General features: G+C 43.6%; 3 protein-coding genes and 1 long non-coding RNA gene across 7 annotated transcripts; 2 read left to right on the top strand and 2 right to left on the bottom strand.

The window, feature by feature from the left end:
• Positions 1-1,154: 1,154 nt before the first annotated feature.
• On the top strand, positions 1,155-4,858 carry tardbpb (TAR DNA binding protein b). 2 transcript variants are annotated; one of them, XR_013812301.1, is made up of 6 exons: positions 1,155-1,864; positions 2,047-2,210; positions 2,306-2,446; positions 2,606-2,776; positions 2,863-3,923; positions 4,571-4,858. XR_013812301.1 is itself a non-coding variant. In XM_079748251.1 (5 exons), exons 1-5 carry the CDS (start codon positions 1,624-1,626, stop codon positions 3,358-3,360), a joined length of 1,215 nt encoding a protein of 404 aa, XP_079604377.1. In that variant the 5' UTR covers positions 1,155-1,623; the 3' UTR covers positions 3,361-4,511. The 2 variants fall into 2 exon arrangements, 1 of the variants encoding a protein (XP_079604377.1); XM_079748251.1 differs by lacking the exon at positions 4,571-4,858 and having other exon boundaries at positions 2,863-4,511.
• Positions 4,859-4,954: 96 nt separating this feature from the next.
• Positions 4,955-7,226, bottom strand: cenps (centromere protein S). Its single transcript, XM_079748252.1, has 5 exons — positions 6,187-7,226; positions 5,950-6,073; positions 5,791-5,824; positions 5,339-5,405; positions 4,955-5,087 (listed from the first exon to the last, which is right to left on the bottom strand). Exons 1-5 carry the CDS (start codon positions 6,211-6,213, stop codon positions 4,974-4,976), a joined length of 366 nt encoding a protein of 121 aa, XP_079604378.1. The 5' UTR covers positions 6,214-7,226; the 3' UTR covers positions 4,955-4,973.
• LOC307084091 lies at positions 6,880-7,511 on the top strand. Of its 2 annotated transcripts, XR_013812302.1 has the most exons (4): positions 6,880-6,990; positions 7,141-7,203; positions 7,308-7,372; positions 7,463-7,511. It is a non-coding gene; the product is annotated as an uncharacterized lncRNA (long non-coding RNA). The 2 variants fall into 2 exon arrangements; XR_013812303.1 differs by lacking the exon at positions 7,463-7,511 and having other exon boundaries at positions 7,293-7,354.
• Positions 7,512-7,969: 458 nt separating this feature from the next.
• On the bottom strand, positions 7,970-14,859 carry h6pd (hexose-6-phosphate dehydrogenase (glucose 1-dehydrogenase)). Of its 2 annotated transcripts, none has more exons than XM_079748249.1 (5): positions 14,790-14,859; positions 12,488-13,143; positions 12,283-12,400; positions 11,853-12,122; positions 7,970-11,022 (listed from the first exon to the last, which is right to left on the bottom strand). In XM_079748249.1, the coding sequence occupies exons 2-5, from the start codon at positions 13,133-13,135 to the stop codon at positions 9,671-9,673; spliced, it is 2,388 nt and encodes a 795-aa protein (XP_079604375.1). In that variant the 5' UTR covers positions 13,136-13,143; positions 14,790-14,859; the 3' UTR covers positions 7,970-9,670. The 2 variants fall into 2 exon arrangements, with proteins under 2 accessions (XP_079604375.1, XP_079604376.1); XM_079748250.1 differs by lacking the exon at positions 14,790-14,859 and adding an exon at positions 13,471-13,569.
• Positions 14,860-16,703: the final 1,844 nt, after the last annotated feature.

Raw genomic sequence — 16,703 nt, forward strand, 5'->3', positions numbered from 1 at the left:
AATGCCTAGCACGGTTTTACACATGGCACTAAATCACGTTCTTCTGCGTGATCAGAAAGGGGGCCTCACACAAATAGTATTCTACGAGCCAATAACCACCTAAACCCGCCCCTGCTTCTACAACCGCGGAAATGTTAGACCCGCTACAGCACTCTTCTGCAGTCATCGTATTTATCCCTCCGCCGCACATGTTCTTATCATAATAGCCAATTATTGTCATAACAATAATAAGCTACTATGCATTACTTTATAAGCAAGTTGAACGTTGTAACTATATAACTACCGTAGACATTGCAGTTTTTCACAATTCGATTTTAGAAGTAACTACTGTAGCGGACGGGTTGGTGACACTGAGGTAAAGGTAAAAATATATTGGGCATGTGAGAAACACTGCATCGTGGATGGCCTGAACCAGTTAAAGTAGTACATCGTATAAAGCTAGATTGCCAATGAAATATATGAATCAATTACGTCAGTACAAGGCTACTGTATCCCCGGAAGATAGGGGCATATGACGCCTTGACATGCGACTGATGTAACATAACTACGCAGTAAAATTTAGGATTTCATTGGGTTCGAACATGGTTGAAATTGGAGAAATTGCGTTATTGTTAATAAACAACCCGACAAAATAGATAACATGGGTGACGTCGGTTTTAGGTATTTTATTGCGGAAATGTGACATATAATGCCTTTAATAATTGACGTAGCATTGCTAATAAGACATATATCCAGTTATTCTATATGGCTTTGAAGGGGCGTAACTGTCGTTTAGACAATTGTATGTTGTTACGTTGTTGTGGAAAATAGATTAATGTTTACTACACAGTTATGGCCAGTAATTCAATTCTTAGCTCCGCCTTCTGAGAAGTCATTCCACCATCTTCCATCTGTCGGGTTCTACCACCGGGGATGCATAACAGTCGGTATTAAATATGCTCCATGCGTGCATAAAGATCATTTAATTGCACGTATTATCAAAAATATTTAGCGTTACGGTAAATATACTTTATATATAAAAGAGATTAAACATTATTTTATTAAATTATGTAACAAACACTGCCTAGATTAGCGGCAACATATTACACCCCCCCCCCCAACCCGTCCGAAGTGAGACCGTCCAGAATAATGACGTATTTCCTTCCATAGTCAACGTGCGGCATGCCATTTTGAGCATTTGTAGTGCTGCTTTTATTATCAAGTCGGAAAACATTGCGTTTACGTCTATTTCGTAAGTAAATGCCAACAGTATATTGCATTCGTAGTGTTTAATCTCAATAATAGTTTCGGCGTAACAGGAGACGTTACTGGGCTCCATTCATCTTAAACGCGTGAGCCTCACGTCTGTTGACGACGTCGCGTCCGTCGAACAAAGGAAACTGGACCGGGGTTGTTGCGACCAGCATACAAATAAGTCAAAGATCAGCTAGTATTTATGTACAATTTAGAAAGATAATCAAGTTTGACTCTAAACACCAATTTTTGAGGCAATTAATTTTTTTGCCACTCAATCTTTAACGGAAAAAAAAACCGGAGGCTTTGGGCCTTGCTACGTTTATTGGCTAACAAGCGTGGTCAGGTGAAGGAATATTTTTGGTGTAAACAAAAAAGAATTCCCGTAAAATGGCGGAAGTTTACATTCGTGTAGCCGAAGAGGAGAATGAGGAACCCATGGAGATCCCATCTGAGGACGACGGTACCGTTTTGCTCTCAACTGTGTCGGCTCAATTTCCTGGGGCCTGCGGCCTCCGGTTCCGCAGCCCGGTGTCCCAGTGCATGCGAGGCGTCCGCCTGGTGGAGGGGATCCTCCACGCACCGGAGACTGGATGGGGAAACCTGGTCTATGTGGTCAACTACCCCAAAGGTACGTCGACATACAAGATTGCAACGACACTCAATGTTCTTCTAGGCTGGATGTGTTCCTTTTATTGCATTGAAATAACTGTTGCAGACAATTACGTTTTGTAATGCGTGATAGCAACGACATGAGGCGTCCTTCGCTACAACGCCAGGTCTAATCACTCACACAATTGTGTCGTTTTGCAGATAACAAAAGAAAGATGGAGGAAATCGATGCTTCGTCCGCCGTGAAGATGAAGCGAGGGGACATGAAGACATCGGACTTGATTGTTCTCGGCTTGCCATGGAAAACATCCGAACAGGACCTGAAGGACTACTTCGGTACTTTTGGAGAAGTAATCATGGTCCAGGTATGAATAGTGAATACATTTGACTATATGCGTGTTGTCCTTCGGTATATTATTTTAATGTAAGCGCAAGTATCTAAATACGCATTTCTTTTCAGGTAAAACGTGACGCAAAGACAGGGAACTCCAAAGGTTTTGGCTTTGTGAGATTCACAGAATATGAAGTCCAAGATAAGGTCGTCGCACAGCGACACATGATTGATGGGAGATGGTGTGACTGCAAACTCCCAAACTCAAAGGTAAGAAAAAAACAAATGTACTTTCTTATTTTGTTGGGTGCTTCTCTTTGACATTATAATATCACCAAAAACACTTGATGTAGATTAACTTCAAGTTGTTGTTGTTGTTTTTTACTTTCCTTGTGTTTACGTGTCTGTTTTGGTTCCTTGTATTTGCAGCAAGGCCCTGATGAGCCCATGAGATGCCGTAAGGTGTTTGTTGGTCGATGCACAGAGGACATGACCACCGACGACCTCCGGCAGTTCTTCATGCAGTATGGTGAAGTGACTGATGTCTTCATCCCAAAGCCCTTCCGTGCTTTTGCATTCGTCACCTTTGCAGATGATCAGGTATAGTCCCTTATGTCATGACTGGCAACACTGTATTGATCTGTTACTGCAAGGATGAACCACTCATGTCTTTGTCTCTTTTGCAGGTTGCCGCCTCTCTTTGCGGAGAGGACCTTATTGTTAAAGGGGTCAGCGTACATATTTCAAATGCTGAGCCCAAACACGGCAATAGGATGAACGACCGCGCAGGCCGTTTTGGGAATGGTTTTGGAGCTCAGAGCTTTGGGAGCAGTCGTAGTGGGTTGGGCGGCAGCAGCACGAATAGCAATCTAGCCAATTTTGGTTCCTTTAGCTTAAGTCCAGCCATGATGGCCGCAGCACAGGCTGCCCTGCAGAGTAGCTGGGGAATGATGGGCATGCTAGCTAGCCAACAAGGGCAGACCTCAACCACAGGCAGCACCTCCACTGGTACAGCCTCCAGCCGGGACCAGAGTCAGACCTTTAGTACAGGGAACAGCAATTATGGCACTAGCTCAGCCAGCCTTGGCTGGGGCACCGGGTCAAACTCAACCACCAGTGGTAGTGGCTTTAGCACAGGATTTGGGTCCGGTATGGAATCCAAGTCTTCTGGTTGGGGTATGTAAATTGATGTTGTATGGTAAGTATTGTGAGAAAGATGAGGGTTTCTAAGCCCAAAATCATTTCTGGTGTCGGCGTCTCAGAAAAAAACACTTTGAAATATGTTTTGTACGCAAAATATTTTAATTTAGAAATTGTGAAAGTGACCTGTTTCCCAGGATGTAAGACTTAAGTGCTATTTTTATTGTCTTTGTTTATTTGTATTACAATTTCAACTGGATTCTCTAATGCATGCATTGTGAAATGTGATATGATCCGTTTGGAAAATGCATGGGGTAGCATTTGTGACTCACCATTCACCTAGCTCTGTCATCTTTGAATGCAATCTTGCATTGGAAAGAATCTGGTTGAAATGCAATTGTTTTAAGTGCAACTTTATTTGCAGTATGGTTGTATTGGAAAAGCCTTCACTAAAATTTCTTCTGCAGTTCACCTCTATTCCATTTTCCTGGGAGGAAGCTCCTCTTTGGCAGCATTCTTGGGCTGATCTCAGTATCACTCACCCTCCTCCCACCTGTACATGCTATGCCATCAAACAACGGCTTCACTCCGCATGTTCTGAGAGACGGTGGGTGTTTTCATTTTTATCCACTTTTAAAATGGAAAGAACTGCGCAACTGACATTTTTCTAAGAACTGATGAGTGCGATTGGGGATGGCTTGTGGCGAAGAGTGAAGCGATGAGTGCGCGAGCGGAGAGAAGAGTGAAAAGGACTGGCTGTGCAGTGAAAGAGCCCTATGTGACTGCTTTCTGAGTGTGTGTATGGAGACTGCAGATTCTACAAGCGAAACCCCTCCCTTAACATGGACTTCCTTTAAATAGTACTTCAAGATTTTTTTTATCTTTGCAATCTTTCCCCCTATCCTTTTAGTACATAAAGTACAGGCCTAGTATCAAACTGTAGTGGAATGTTGTGATTTGTCTTGTTTATATACTCTGATTTGGATGCTGTATGGTGTGTGCTTTTCATGTTGAACTGATTTTGTAAGTGTGAATTTGATGTGGATGGCATCTGCTGAAGACGCTGGGGGACACGAGTGTTGGTTGTGAGAGCGTTGTGTGGTGTGTTTCAATGGTCCCCGACCTCTTGATGTTTGAGTTTTAATACATGTCAAATGAAGGGAGTACTCAATAAAGTTCATTTGAATAGATAGTTGCTATGACTTGTGTCGGGTGGTTTCGTCCATAACAAACTAATTGGATTCGCATATCTAGGGACCTTGGGCTCTGCTGGTCGAGGTCTCCGTCTGAACCCTGACTGGATTGTGTTCTGAGGGACGAAGATGGAAGTTTCTACACTTTCATTGTGTGGCCTTCTGAGACATGATGTGGGGTCTTACCTGCCTTTTTGCTGCTTTTGATAGTTTCAACTTTGTTACCAAGCATACACGGTAGGTTGTGTAGTAATGTTAGAATTGACATTTAGAAAGTGGCCATGGCGATATAAGGTAAGTATCATGAGCCACGCACCCTAAGCCATACAGATATGGACAATTGAATACAAAAATCAATTTATTACAACATACAATCTTACAAAGCTAAGTTAATGGTTTTGAAATGGGCAGAAGTGTTGGTAGCGAGCAGAGGGTTTGCCATTGCTTGGCATGTGTTTAAATATTTAGAGATCTGGTGCAGCATTGCTGTCTTGGTCCTTGTTATCCTTCCCAGTGCTTTTCCTCAAATGTTTTGGCTCCTTCATCAATAACTCATTCTTCCTTTGTATGAATTTGGCCTGGAACAAATAAACGACAAATGTAAAAAAAAAAATAAAAAAAAAGCAGTCTACTGTAAATTACTTGCCACTTACCTTATTGTATAATCATGGATGTTCCCCTCATCCGGCCAGTAATATTGAGTTTCATTAAAATATACGAGTGACAGTATAAGATGTCACTGCTTGCTTTGGCTGCACATTAGTTGCAAGCTATATGTAATAGTTCAAAATGTTGTTTTGAATGTGTGGATATCATTGAAAGTACTCGCCAGTGCCGTGCTTCTTCGAGCCAAGAGCTTTACATCGTCTGACGTCACGGTGCTTCTCTTGGCATGCCTCCAATTCCAGAAAAAAAATCAATATTAAATTTAACAGTTAAAAGGGACCCCATGGGAGCAGTTTCAAAATATGACCTGGTGAGATGGGTGCGATTGTCTGCCTTGGCTATATGTAAGATGGATAGAGAAGACTGGGTAAGATGTTAGCCTGGAAGTAACTGCTTTTATTTGCTAATCACAATCACACTTGATGATACATAGGGGCCCTTTAAATGCAAGCACTGTGTTGGAATTCCAATAGGATTCTGTTGTGTGTGGCAACCACTACCACCCACAAATTAATACAATATTCTAGATTGGTAACTTGGAAGTTTTATACACTTCGTCGAAATATGTCAGTTCAAAATGCCTACACTGTGATCAGGGGCATGATTGGGTATTACCTGGCAAAGGCTTCCAAGTCTTTGGCAAATACATCTGAAAATGAAATATCCAAATATAAGGCATTTGTGCACAACAGACATATAGTTTGACATGTGTTAAGTTGAATTCACCATTAAACTGTAATTTTAAATGACGTGGTCAAATAAAAATGAACAGACCACACTGTCTGAATGTTGTTTCGGCTATGGCTGCTATCGCTTGTGCACTGAACTCCCTGCCCTGACTTCTTCCAATGTCTAGACACATTCGTCCCGTCGTGTAGTGTACAGCCGCCCGTAGCCTCTGAATGGGTAAAAAGGAAGGCCGTTCATTGTCGTTTTCCAGTGTCATTTCATTCATGTTACCTCGCTGTAACGTTATAGTATATAAATTGCCGTTAGCCTCCATGTTTTTACCTGATTTGTGTCATCTTCGTTGGCCATTCTTGCGTGAAGTTTGAACGGACCAAATGTATCGCTGAAGACTAAACGTGTCAGGTAGGTCGACTTGTATTTTGAAGGTGGGAGAAAGTTAAACTATTCAGTGCATCTCAGTAACTTTCAGTCGGAGAAAGGTTAATTTCGCGGCAAAAAACAAAGTACCCAGCGTCAAACACTACCGGTTCCGCTTTCCTCCCCTTTTTGGTGTACAATAATTGTAGCACTTACTAGTGGTTGGAGTATCAGATTCTGGTAATATGCGTGTTAGTATTGTTTTTACATTTGATCATATAATCGTTCAAATGAAAATGTTTAACTTGCTTTGGCAACTTATAAACTACATTGCTAATCAGCAATGCATACATTCTAGGTTTAAACGCTGTCAATTTCCTTATCTTATTTACTTAATGTTATACTTTTGTTTTCATGATCTTTTCTTTTTTGTGAAGCACACTGCCTATGTAGCCTTTATGTGTGAAATGTGCCATATACATAACGTAGTATTTTGTTTTTAGAATTATGTATGTTACTCTTAAATGTACTACAATGTAGAAAGTTAACATTTTGGGGGTGCATTTGTGGCAGGAAATATGGTGCTCTTATGGGTTGTCACTTTGAGTGTGAAAAACAATTTTTTCTCTTCATTCTTTCAGGGTAGTCAGTAGGTGTCCTCTCTAGGCATTGTGGGTACGTTAATGGCTTCAAGATGTTTCATTACATGCTCGTCTACCTTATGCATTATACTAGCAGACGGATACCCAGCAATGAAAGACTGAAATTGTAAGTGTTGGTGTGGTGGATGTTTTTACAATAGCTGAGGTCATGTGAATGTAATCCACTTTATTATTGTATATATATATTATAGACTATTGTCCATATCTGTTTGCATTTTTGTACATATCTTACTTGTTCTGAATATTTTATTTGCAGTCAAACAGTCAATGCAATTGTCTTGGCATTTGTTTTGGTCCCCCAGTTCTATGTGATGGGAAGGTAAAACCAAAGATTAGATACAATTGGACAAAATACAATATGTCTTGATGTATTTGTTGGACTTAGTCAATGTTCTGTTTTAACCTCAGGCCCAAATCCTCCAGGTACTGCCAGCAGCCTCTTCTGAACAATCTCTCGGCTTTCCTGGCCATGTCTATTATTGCGTCAGGTACATTTCAAAAAGCAGTATGCAATTGTACAGATACCAAATGTATAAACAACAGCTTGACTCTTGACCCGTATGAAATTGTCCAAACAGGTTTTTCAGTGTTGCTTACCGTGCTAGAGCCAGTTCCCATGAGCTTCAGGGCTGCCTACCATGTCTTCGGCCTGCTTTCCTTTGGCCAAGGGTTGTGTACCACCATCCTGACGCTGACAGCCACCTCCTGTGTAAGCCAAGCCAGTCGATGTTATTAAAACACCCTACCATTTTCTCTAGATGTAAGCACAAATGTGTATAATGTTACCTCATTTGAACATGCAATGAGAAACCACCAGTGAATTAATCTTTTAAACAAACCCGCAGGCGAACACAACCCCAGAGTTATACTATCTATCCCTCACACTAACGGTGGCCTGCGTTACCAGTACCAGTAAGCTGAATTCATTGGTGATACATTTAACACAAACATATTGGCGCACACACATTTAAACAAGATAATTAACCGTATGTGTGTATCTCAACAGCCTTTTTCGCGGTGAAGGGGGGAATGTGGATAATGAAAAGCCTTCCTGTGGCTCAGTGAGCAGAAGGGCCCACAGAGCAATAAACCATTCCAGCTGTCCCAGGTTGACACCCAACCCCCTGCATTAATGTTTCATGGCGTTTCCATGCCCACTCCAACATGGAACCTGAAACTACACGGGGGACTTGAAAGGAAAAGTAACATAAGGAATTTTACATTTCTGTCTTGCACATTTTGGTTATGTGAAGAGCGCACCAGACACTGTGACTTTGAAGGTTTAGTTTTATTGATTCTGTTTCATTGATAGTCAAGTACACACAAGTTGTGTAAAGAGGAATTGTTTCATTCATCCACTGCATGGCTTACAATTTAATTATTTAACAGTACATTAACTAACAGCTTTCTCGGGTATTGTGTACTTTTGCTTGTGATTTGGGCATTTTGGTCATGCCACCATCTTGAACTCAATAGAAGAGTGCCTATTAAGGCACTCAAAATAAATTATTTTCTCAAATATAAATATTGATTATTTTAGCAAGGCCATTTCTCATTAAGAATATCCTAATTTTTCTTCTTACCAAGACTTTCTTCTCATCAGACTTTCATTTTTTGTTAACCCGTAAGCAAACTTTCCTCATCCAACTGCAACAGGATGCATAAACAAATATTAACTTGATAATATGTGGCTGTAACTCCTTTTAGCTTCATATTTGCATCCGACATTTCACTGGCGGCAATACATGTCATGGAAAAATACCTGTCTAAAACTGGTTGTCGACGGACTGCTTTCGACCCCCTCCCTACACATTCTAAGCTTCGGTCTGAAACGATGCCAAATATAAACTCTTTTGGTTGACCTTTTCAATGGGTGTTGTTTAGTTCAACACGCTCAATGCTAAAAGGATTCATTCAACATTTGGCTTTTGATCCATCCGTATGACTAGGATAAGGATCAAGGCTAATGATAAAAATCTAAAGCTGGATTCCTTCAAAGGCATATCAATGAACTATGGCTACATAGAATTTACACTAAATCTTTACTATATTTAATAGTAATGTTTTAATGCAAGTCAAATCTCAAAGAAAATTGGGATAAAACACACCTAGGCAGTGTGCTTTAAAACCACTATTAGAAGAGACCCAACAATATAAAAATATAATTCTACAATGCAGCTTAGTAGATTTTACTCACCTGAGATTTAAAATTTAAAGACATTTCTCACACACACAATTAGTAGTATAAATCTATAGATTTTGTCAGACTGCTACATATTTTAAACCCTGTAGACCCTGACCCCTAACCCTGTAATCATTTTCATAAATTGTAAATCATACAAACCATAGAAACCTGGAAAATCGAATTAATCAAAATAGGATGAAATAAACAATGTTTGAGTATTCCTTAACCCTTCGCTGTATCAGGCATCTGATCCAGACTCAAGCAAATGGGTATTGTATCAAAGTTTCTCAATACAAATTACAACACCAAGTTCAAAGAAAGGTTGGATGTTTGCACACACCCGTGCATATTGGATAGCTCTAAAAAATATATAAATGGCTATGCATGTCAACTTAATTTGCCTAATAAAGCTAAACTGCTAATCTAAGCTGTTAAGAGCAGTCATTTATTAGCTATTTTTGGACCAAAAATAGTGGTTTGGGGATCATTCGGGGCAGAAAAAAATATTTTGGGGCAGGTCAAATTGTAGTTTTACTCTAAACATTATAGGTCAAAAGCCAGCCCAAGGTTAAAAAAGGAGTAAACAGACGCGGTTATCCCTTTACCCTAACAGTGCATCATAGTCAAGGTACCAGACCAGCTTGCCGTTGGCTGGGTGCACCCCGGTGATGGGCCACTTGTTGGGCTTGTTCTTCACCCGGCTCAGCTGGGTCAGCAGCTCGTGCTTCAGCTTGCCGATCACCAGCAGGCCCACCCTCTGGGCCTTGTTGATGGCCTTGAGCGTGAGGCTCATGCGCTGGTGGGGCTTGACGGGGCTCTCCGTCAGCGCCACCAGGCTGTCCCCGTGCCTCTCATGGGCCTTCTCCCCGGGGAACAGGGAGGCCGTGTGGCCGTCCAGCCCCACGCCCAGCAGTACAAAGTGGAAGGCCGAGCCGTTGACGGCGTGGGCGATCTCCTTTTCGTAGAGCAGCGCTCCGCCGTCCTCCTCCACGCACAGCCGCTGGCGCAGCATCACCGGCATGGGGTGGATGTTGTAGTACGGGATCCGGATGTGCTGCAGCAGATGCTCGTGCAGGCTGTGGAAGTTGGACTCGGGCTCCCGGAGAGACATGCACCGCTCGTCCACCATCCACACGTGGGTCTCCCTCCAGGGGAAGCTGAGGTGGTGCTGGGCCAGCCGCTCGAAGAGCGCCAGGGGGCTAGAGCCGCCCGAGAGCGCCAGGTGGAAGGGCCCGCCCTCGCTCACTGCCGCCTCCGCCGCCGCCTGCAGGTCCGTGGCCAGCCGCGCGATGAGCTCCTCCCCCCAGGCCGACACCATGTCGTCGCCGCGGAACTTCCCCTGCGTCACCTGGAAGCTCTCCGACGCCGTGCCGCCCATCGTCTCGGGGCTGATGATGACCACCGAGTCGCTGGCGTAGCTGAGCTCCGTGGCGCTCAGGCGCAGGTCCAGCAGGTTGCCGTTGGCCTCGCCCCCCGGGTAGATGCGGGGGTAGGCACCCCGCAGGCTGTGGAGCAGCGGGGTCCACAGGCCCCAGGAGGCCAGGAGGTTCTCGGCGCTGATGAAACAGTCCTTCCGCCCGCTTAGTATGTGGCCGATCAGCTCGGTGTACGGCTCGCGCTGCACCTTGGGAGCCTGCACGTAGTAGTCCGAGATGGGGAAGCCCAGGACAGTGGTGTCTTTATGCTCCGTCACCTCCCTCCACTCCCCGGAGACGAGCTCCGGCTTGAAGAGGTTCTTGGTGACGAGGACGGCCGGGTGCTCCAGACTGCCGTGTCCAAAGTGGAAGATGATCTGCTTGGGCTTGCAGTGGATGTGGTCGGGGTTCTGCACACAAAAGACGTCATTCTTGAAGAGAACCCGTGCGTAGGCCACCCGCTCGTCCAACATCTTCCCCGAGGACAGGACGATGGGCACGCCGTCGTACTGCGCGGAATCAATGTGCACCATGACCGCTGAGGACAGACCAGAGGGCTTCAGTCAATGCTGAGCACCAAGCATTAACTCAGCATTCATAATAACCATGCTAGAATAAAAATAAAATAGGTTCTTCCTGACCGATGCAGTTCCACACTGACTTATGTTTAACTACATGAATTTGGTGGACATCTCTTGACATCTTATTTCATAGGCTCGCGTTGTCACGCTTACATTTACTAAATGTTTTAGGATTCTCCCTCAGATTTTGATCTTTGAAAAAGCATGAATAGAACTGTTTCAGATGGTTTTCATTTTATTGCAAATAGACAACCAAAATGGTGCTTGCAATGGTCTCATACTATGAAATGAGTGCCTTCATAGGGGCCCATTTCTATTGAGGTCAAGATGGTGCCATGACCAAATCTCAACCAACAGCATCAACAGCACAAGCTGCATATAATAGAGACCGCTATGAAACACCCAGAGAGAGTGGTTTAACATTGAACATAACGCCGCAGGAGAGAATGAACCAAAAGCCTTTTATATCTACAAATATGCTCATAAAGAAGCTATTCATTTTCAAACAATTACTCGCCAATTTGTAAGTGTGTGGGTCAGGCACAGACCTCGTAAAACCAAATGGTCCCTGATGACATTAGATAAATATCTTGCATAGTTTTTATATAACAAACAACCCCCTCCTTGTCCGAAGTGTCCCACTGCAGTTCGCCCATCGCTTGCTCTTCTGCTTGTTACAGCTTTGATGATTTTCATTCAAAACGAATAAAAACCATCCCCTGCTCTAATGATTTTTATCTCAATGTCTGAGCAAATCGATCATCGAGAGTGACTTTGTGATACTCACCAGCAAAGGTTGGTGTGACACTGAACTGATCGCTGGTCTTGTTCAGCTCCTCTCGGACCTCCGCCGTATAGGCTTGGTACTGGCCAATCACGGCCTGTTTCATGCCCACGGGCTGCAGGAGGCTGAAGATCTGGAGCTTGTTGCGGAGGACCTCCTCCGAGCTGCTGAGAATCTGGGGCACCTTCATGGTCAACAAGGTCATGATCTCAGTGAGATGGTTCTGCATCACATCTCGGATCACCCCGTACTGGTCGTAGAAAGGAATCCGACCTTCGGAGACAAACAGAAAAAAATGGAATAAAATACACCTTTTTGGTGAAAGGACTTTGTATCGCTAAAGCAATGTGCTCTCTTTTGAGGAGATCAGAAAAGTCATCATATCAAAGATGAATTAATTACGCTTTTAATGCACAAAAAGTAGATTTGTCACCTTTTACATCCAGGGTCTCTTTGAGTACAATCTCCACTCTCTCAATATGTTGCCTGTTCCAAATAGGATCCAAAAACTTCTGGTTGACTTTTCTGAACGGCAGTATATTTGAAACAACCTTTAAAAAAATAATAATAATAATAATGAAAAATATATTCAAACAAATTCCATGAGCTTCATCTTTGGACTCCATCCTAATGCTCACCTGCTTCCCCAGGTAATGGTCGATCCTGTACATCTCCCCGTCCTTCAGGGAGCCCCCAAGTTGAGTGGCCAGTGTCTGGGCGCTGCTCAGATCATGACCGAACGGCTTCTCCAGGACGACCCGCAACCACGCCCCGCCGGCCGGCCGGCAGCTGCTGTTCACCTGGTCGGCGATGTCCGCATAGGCGAACGCCGGCACCGAGAGGTAGAACAGCCGGCCCGCCTCCACCATGCCCTCCCCCTGCAGGGTCTCCTGGATGTGCCGGCCCAGCGCCCGGTAGTCCTCCGGGGTCTTCAGCTGCCGGTACTGCGTCAGGTGCAGGAACTGGTCCTTGAGCAGGGCGCAGCGCTCCACGGGCGTGTCCGGCGAACAGGCCACATGCTTCAGGATGTCGAAGAGTACGGGCGTGCCCTGGTCGTCTGGCGACAGGCCGCCGCCGTAGAAGGAGAAGGTGTGTCCGCTGCCGGCCTGCGTGGTGTACAGCTGGAAGAACCCCTGCCACAGGTACTTCTTGGCCAGGTCCCCCGTGCCCCCCACGATGACCACGGACACGTGGCCTGCCTGCTGGGTCTGCTTCCCCTCGGTGAGGACGCCTCTCTGGGCAGAGCAGATGGCTTGTAGCAGGAGCAGCTTCAGAACAGGCCACATGGTAGCTCCTGCAGACAGTCAATAAAAGCCAATGTCATTGAGCAATGAGTGAGTAAACAAGGAGGATTGGGTTCCCAATAAGCAAAAGCCTCCGACACAAAGTTAACAACATTGTTTGGAAACACAACAACACAAATATGTATGAAAATAAATGACAATTAAACCCTTTGAACTACAACATGTTAAATAATAGTGTGTTAAAGTTCAATCAATTATGTACTGCTTAACACAAACATCAGCTAAAACAGCTTTGCAAATAATATCAGCGATAACAATCCTGAGCCGAAGACATCGAGACCAAATGCATAAAAAGGAATCAGCAACAGATTTCTTACGGCTTTCTGCACAAAAATCCCACCAAGCTTGGAAGACGAAGTGGTGCTGTTGCACACTCACAAGCTGACTGACTGCTGCTAACCCACACACAAGAGGCGTGTACAGTTTACACGTTGCTGCTGGGGATGGATTCACTTAATGCAAGAGCAACTCGGGGAAGATAAGCTGCTGTTGATAGTTGCCGGGAAAGTCCAACCTGGAGAGCTATGGATTGCAACACAACAACCCTTTGTTTTTTTCTCCATGAAGTTTGTCCAACTGTCCAGTAAAATAATAAGGACAGATAACACCTGTTGTACTTCAACAGGTGTAAAGAACATATAGATAAGATATCTTTCTGTCACATTTGATCTATAAGCGCAGTGCTTATATAACCCCCATTAAGATTATGTTTAGATTTTTGTAGTAATTCCGGTCACATATATTTGCAGGGTCTTGCAATTCAAGTTCATATTAATGATAATTTTTGCTAGCATTAATACTTAGAAAATAATTTAATATGGAGGAATGCTTCAATTTGATTTGGTCTTTTGATATTGGTAGCAGCATCTGTTAAACCATTATTTCACAAATCATGTTTGCGTTGTGGTAAAGCAAACAGCAAAGGGCACAAAGGACGGTCCAAATCCGGGAACATGCTTACTTGATTATTTGTTTAGGCCCATTTATTAAGTTACTTTAAACAAAGGTTCCTTTTGAGATTAGTCATAGCCTGAACAAGGTGAACATAGACAAAGGGTACATCATGTCATTCACACTGAGGATATTGGTAGGATTTTGAGACATAAATGGGACACGATTAATCTACAGTCACTGAGATACTGGATAGCTACTTCCCTTCTTTAAGCATGCATGGCAAATTAACGTAAGAATGTGGTTTCATTCTCTTTCAATACATTCACATTCTCACTGTAGTTTAACAAGGTTCAAGGACAACTTATAAGATGTGAAGGGGTGACAAGAGACGATAATTACAAAAATAAGTCCATTCAAGGTATACATAAAAAGTTATAATACTATGAATACTTATATATCAACACCACAAACAAGCGCATGCCTATCTGGAGTTTAATCAAATACAAAGAGACCTGCCTATATTGGGCCAACCGGTCTCTCAGGTGGGATGCCTGCTGACAGCAGGTGTTGTAATTTGCATGGCCATCACTACTGATACAATGGTCGTGTTGCCCCATAGCGTCAATGCACCATAATACCTCGCTTTTTTAAAAAAATGATATGGCATACCGAATCAATATTACAAACGTGTTCCACGGAAAGCGATTAAGTTAATTCTGAAACAAAAGGAAAATACTCAAACCTGTCCAGGGTGAACGCTCACTAACAGCCGGTCAGACTCTTAAAACACGCCGTCATATTTTGGTACAAAGACACTTCCTATTGTAGTCACGTGACCCTCGCTCATTTCATTGACAGGTTCTTCGTGTGGCGGGTGGCGGTTAAAGCAACAGTAGGCCAATAGACTTTAAGCCTTTAATCTACATATACCGGTAGGGCCACACAAAAGCAAGCGTGGTTTACAAAGACAGAACGAGCGTACAATCTGGGCTGACGTGACAATTTAGTCCATGCATTCTGACAGAAAGGACGAATGGCGTCATAAAAGTGGCAAAAGGAGGCAACAATAGTCATCCCAGAAAAAACACCCAAGGATCACATAACAGAGTTAACCACACTGACACCCTTTAGACCCAAACCCGAGCTATACGTCTGGTTTAGATTATACACAAATGTACCTTATCATGGTGCGACTTCTACTTAATGCTGGGTATAAACTATTTTAACTATGTATATCTTGAAATAAGATAAACTAATGAACGCATGTTGGATTGCTAATAAACAGTTATTGTAAGTCAGTCGTGTGCCGTCAAGTATATTGCAATATTCACTCGGGTCTTCTTGAAAACGACCTTATGACTGCAGGGCGGGCCGTTGGGGGTTCGTAACCCTCCCTTGACATACAACATAAAGCATTGACTGTATGTTAATGGTGAAGGAAATGAAGATGCTTTACAGTCAATAAACACATTGTAAAAAATAAAAAAAAAAGATGCTTTACAGTTTTAGAAGTGAGTGGAGTACCTCCACCTGTCGCTGGGTGGCAGATGTAAACTGCAGCAATCAGTGATAAATCATGTTGTCCGGCGCGCCCCCTTTTGGCGTTGCTGTGCATTGCTTATTTCATTCCTATCAGTAATCTGAGAGAGTTGGCCCAAATGTAAACCTAAAGGTTTCTGGTTTGTTTATTTTCTATCAGCTGGATCAAGAAAACAATGTATTTCTTTTCTTTTCTTTTTTTGTGGTGTAATGGTCTGTTATGGTCAGCTGTCTACATCTATGGAGTGCAGGCCTGCCTGAAACAAAGCAAGTGACCTTTTGGCCACCTAACGAGTCTTCTTTGTGGACCACACGCCTAGAAACACCTTTTGGTCTGTTCTCTAGAATCACAACAGTTGTTCTGTTCTGTTTCTGGTCGGTTCTTTTCATAACAGTTGTTGCCAGACTGCACATTTTCGAGCATTGGCCCCACATCACACACAAGCCAGCACAATAGAGTCAATAACATAAATATAACAATGCCAATTAAACATACCCCTTCCAGTATATCACAAGTAAACCCCAGTATTGGCTATCATTCCCATTTTATTATCTTTTTGAAGATAGGCAAACATACACCAACCAAACACACACACGCACACACACACACGCACACACACGCACACACACACACACACACACACACACACACACACACACACACACACACACACACACACACACACACACACACACACACACACACACACACACACACCATAGTTACCTTACAAACAGCTGTAATGCCTGTGATCACTGGCAGAGCCCTCCCAGGTTGGCTGACCACTGTGAGATGTAAACAGTAAACAACAAGACATCCTGTGTGTGTGTGTGTGTGGGAGGAGGGGGGGGGGAGGCTGAGTGTCAATCTTCCTGCCTCTGAGAGAGCGATTGACAGAGATAAAGGGAGTGAAATAGAAACACAGTGAGAGAGAGAGCAAGAACCTTTGGGTGTGTGTGTGCGTTTGAGTCTGAGTGTTCGCACACATGTGTGTGTTTGTGTGTCTGTGTATGCGCGCATGTGTGTGTGTCTGTGTGTGTGTGCATGCACGCACGTGTGTGTGTGTGTGTGAGTCCGAGCGCACACGTGTGTGAGTCAGTATGTGTGCACAAGCAC

The sequence above is a fragment of the Pollachius pollachius genome (assembly GCF_949987615.1).
Source record: "Pollachius pollachius genome assembly, chromosome: 12".
Classification (NCBI taxonomy): Eukaryota; Metazoa; Chordata; class Actinopteri; order Gadiformes; family Gadidae; genus Pollachius; species Pollachius pollachius.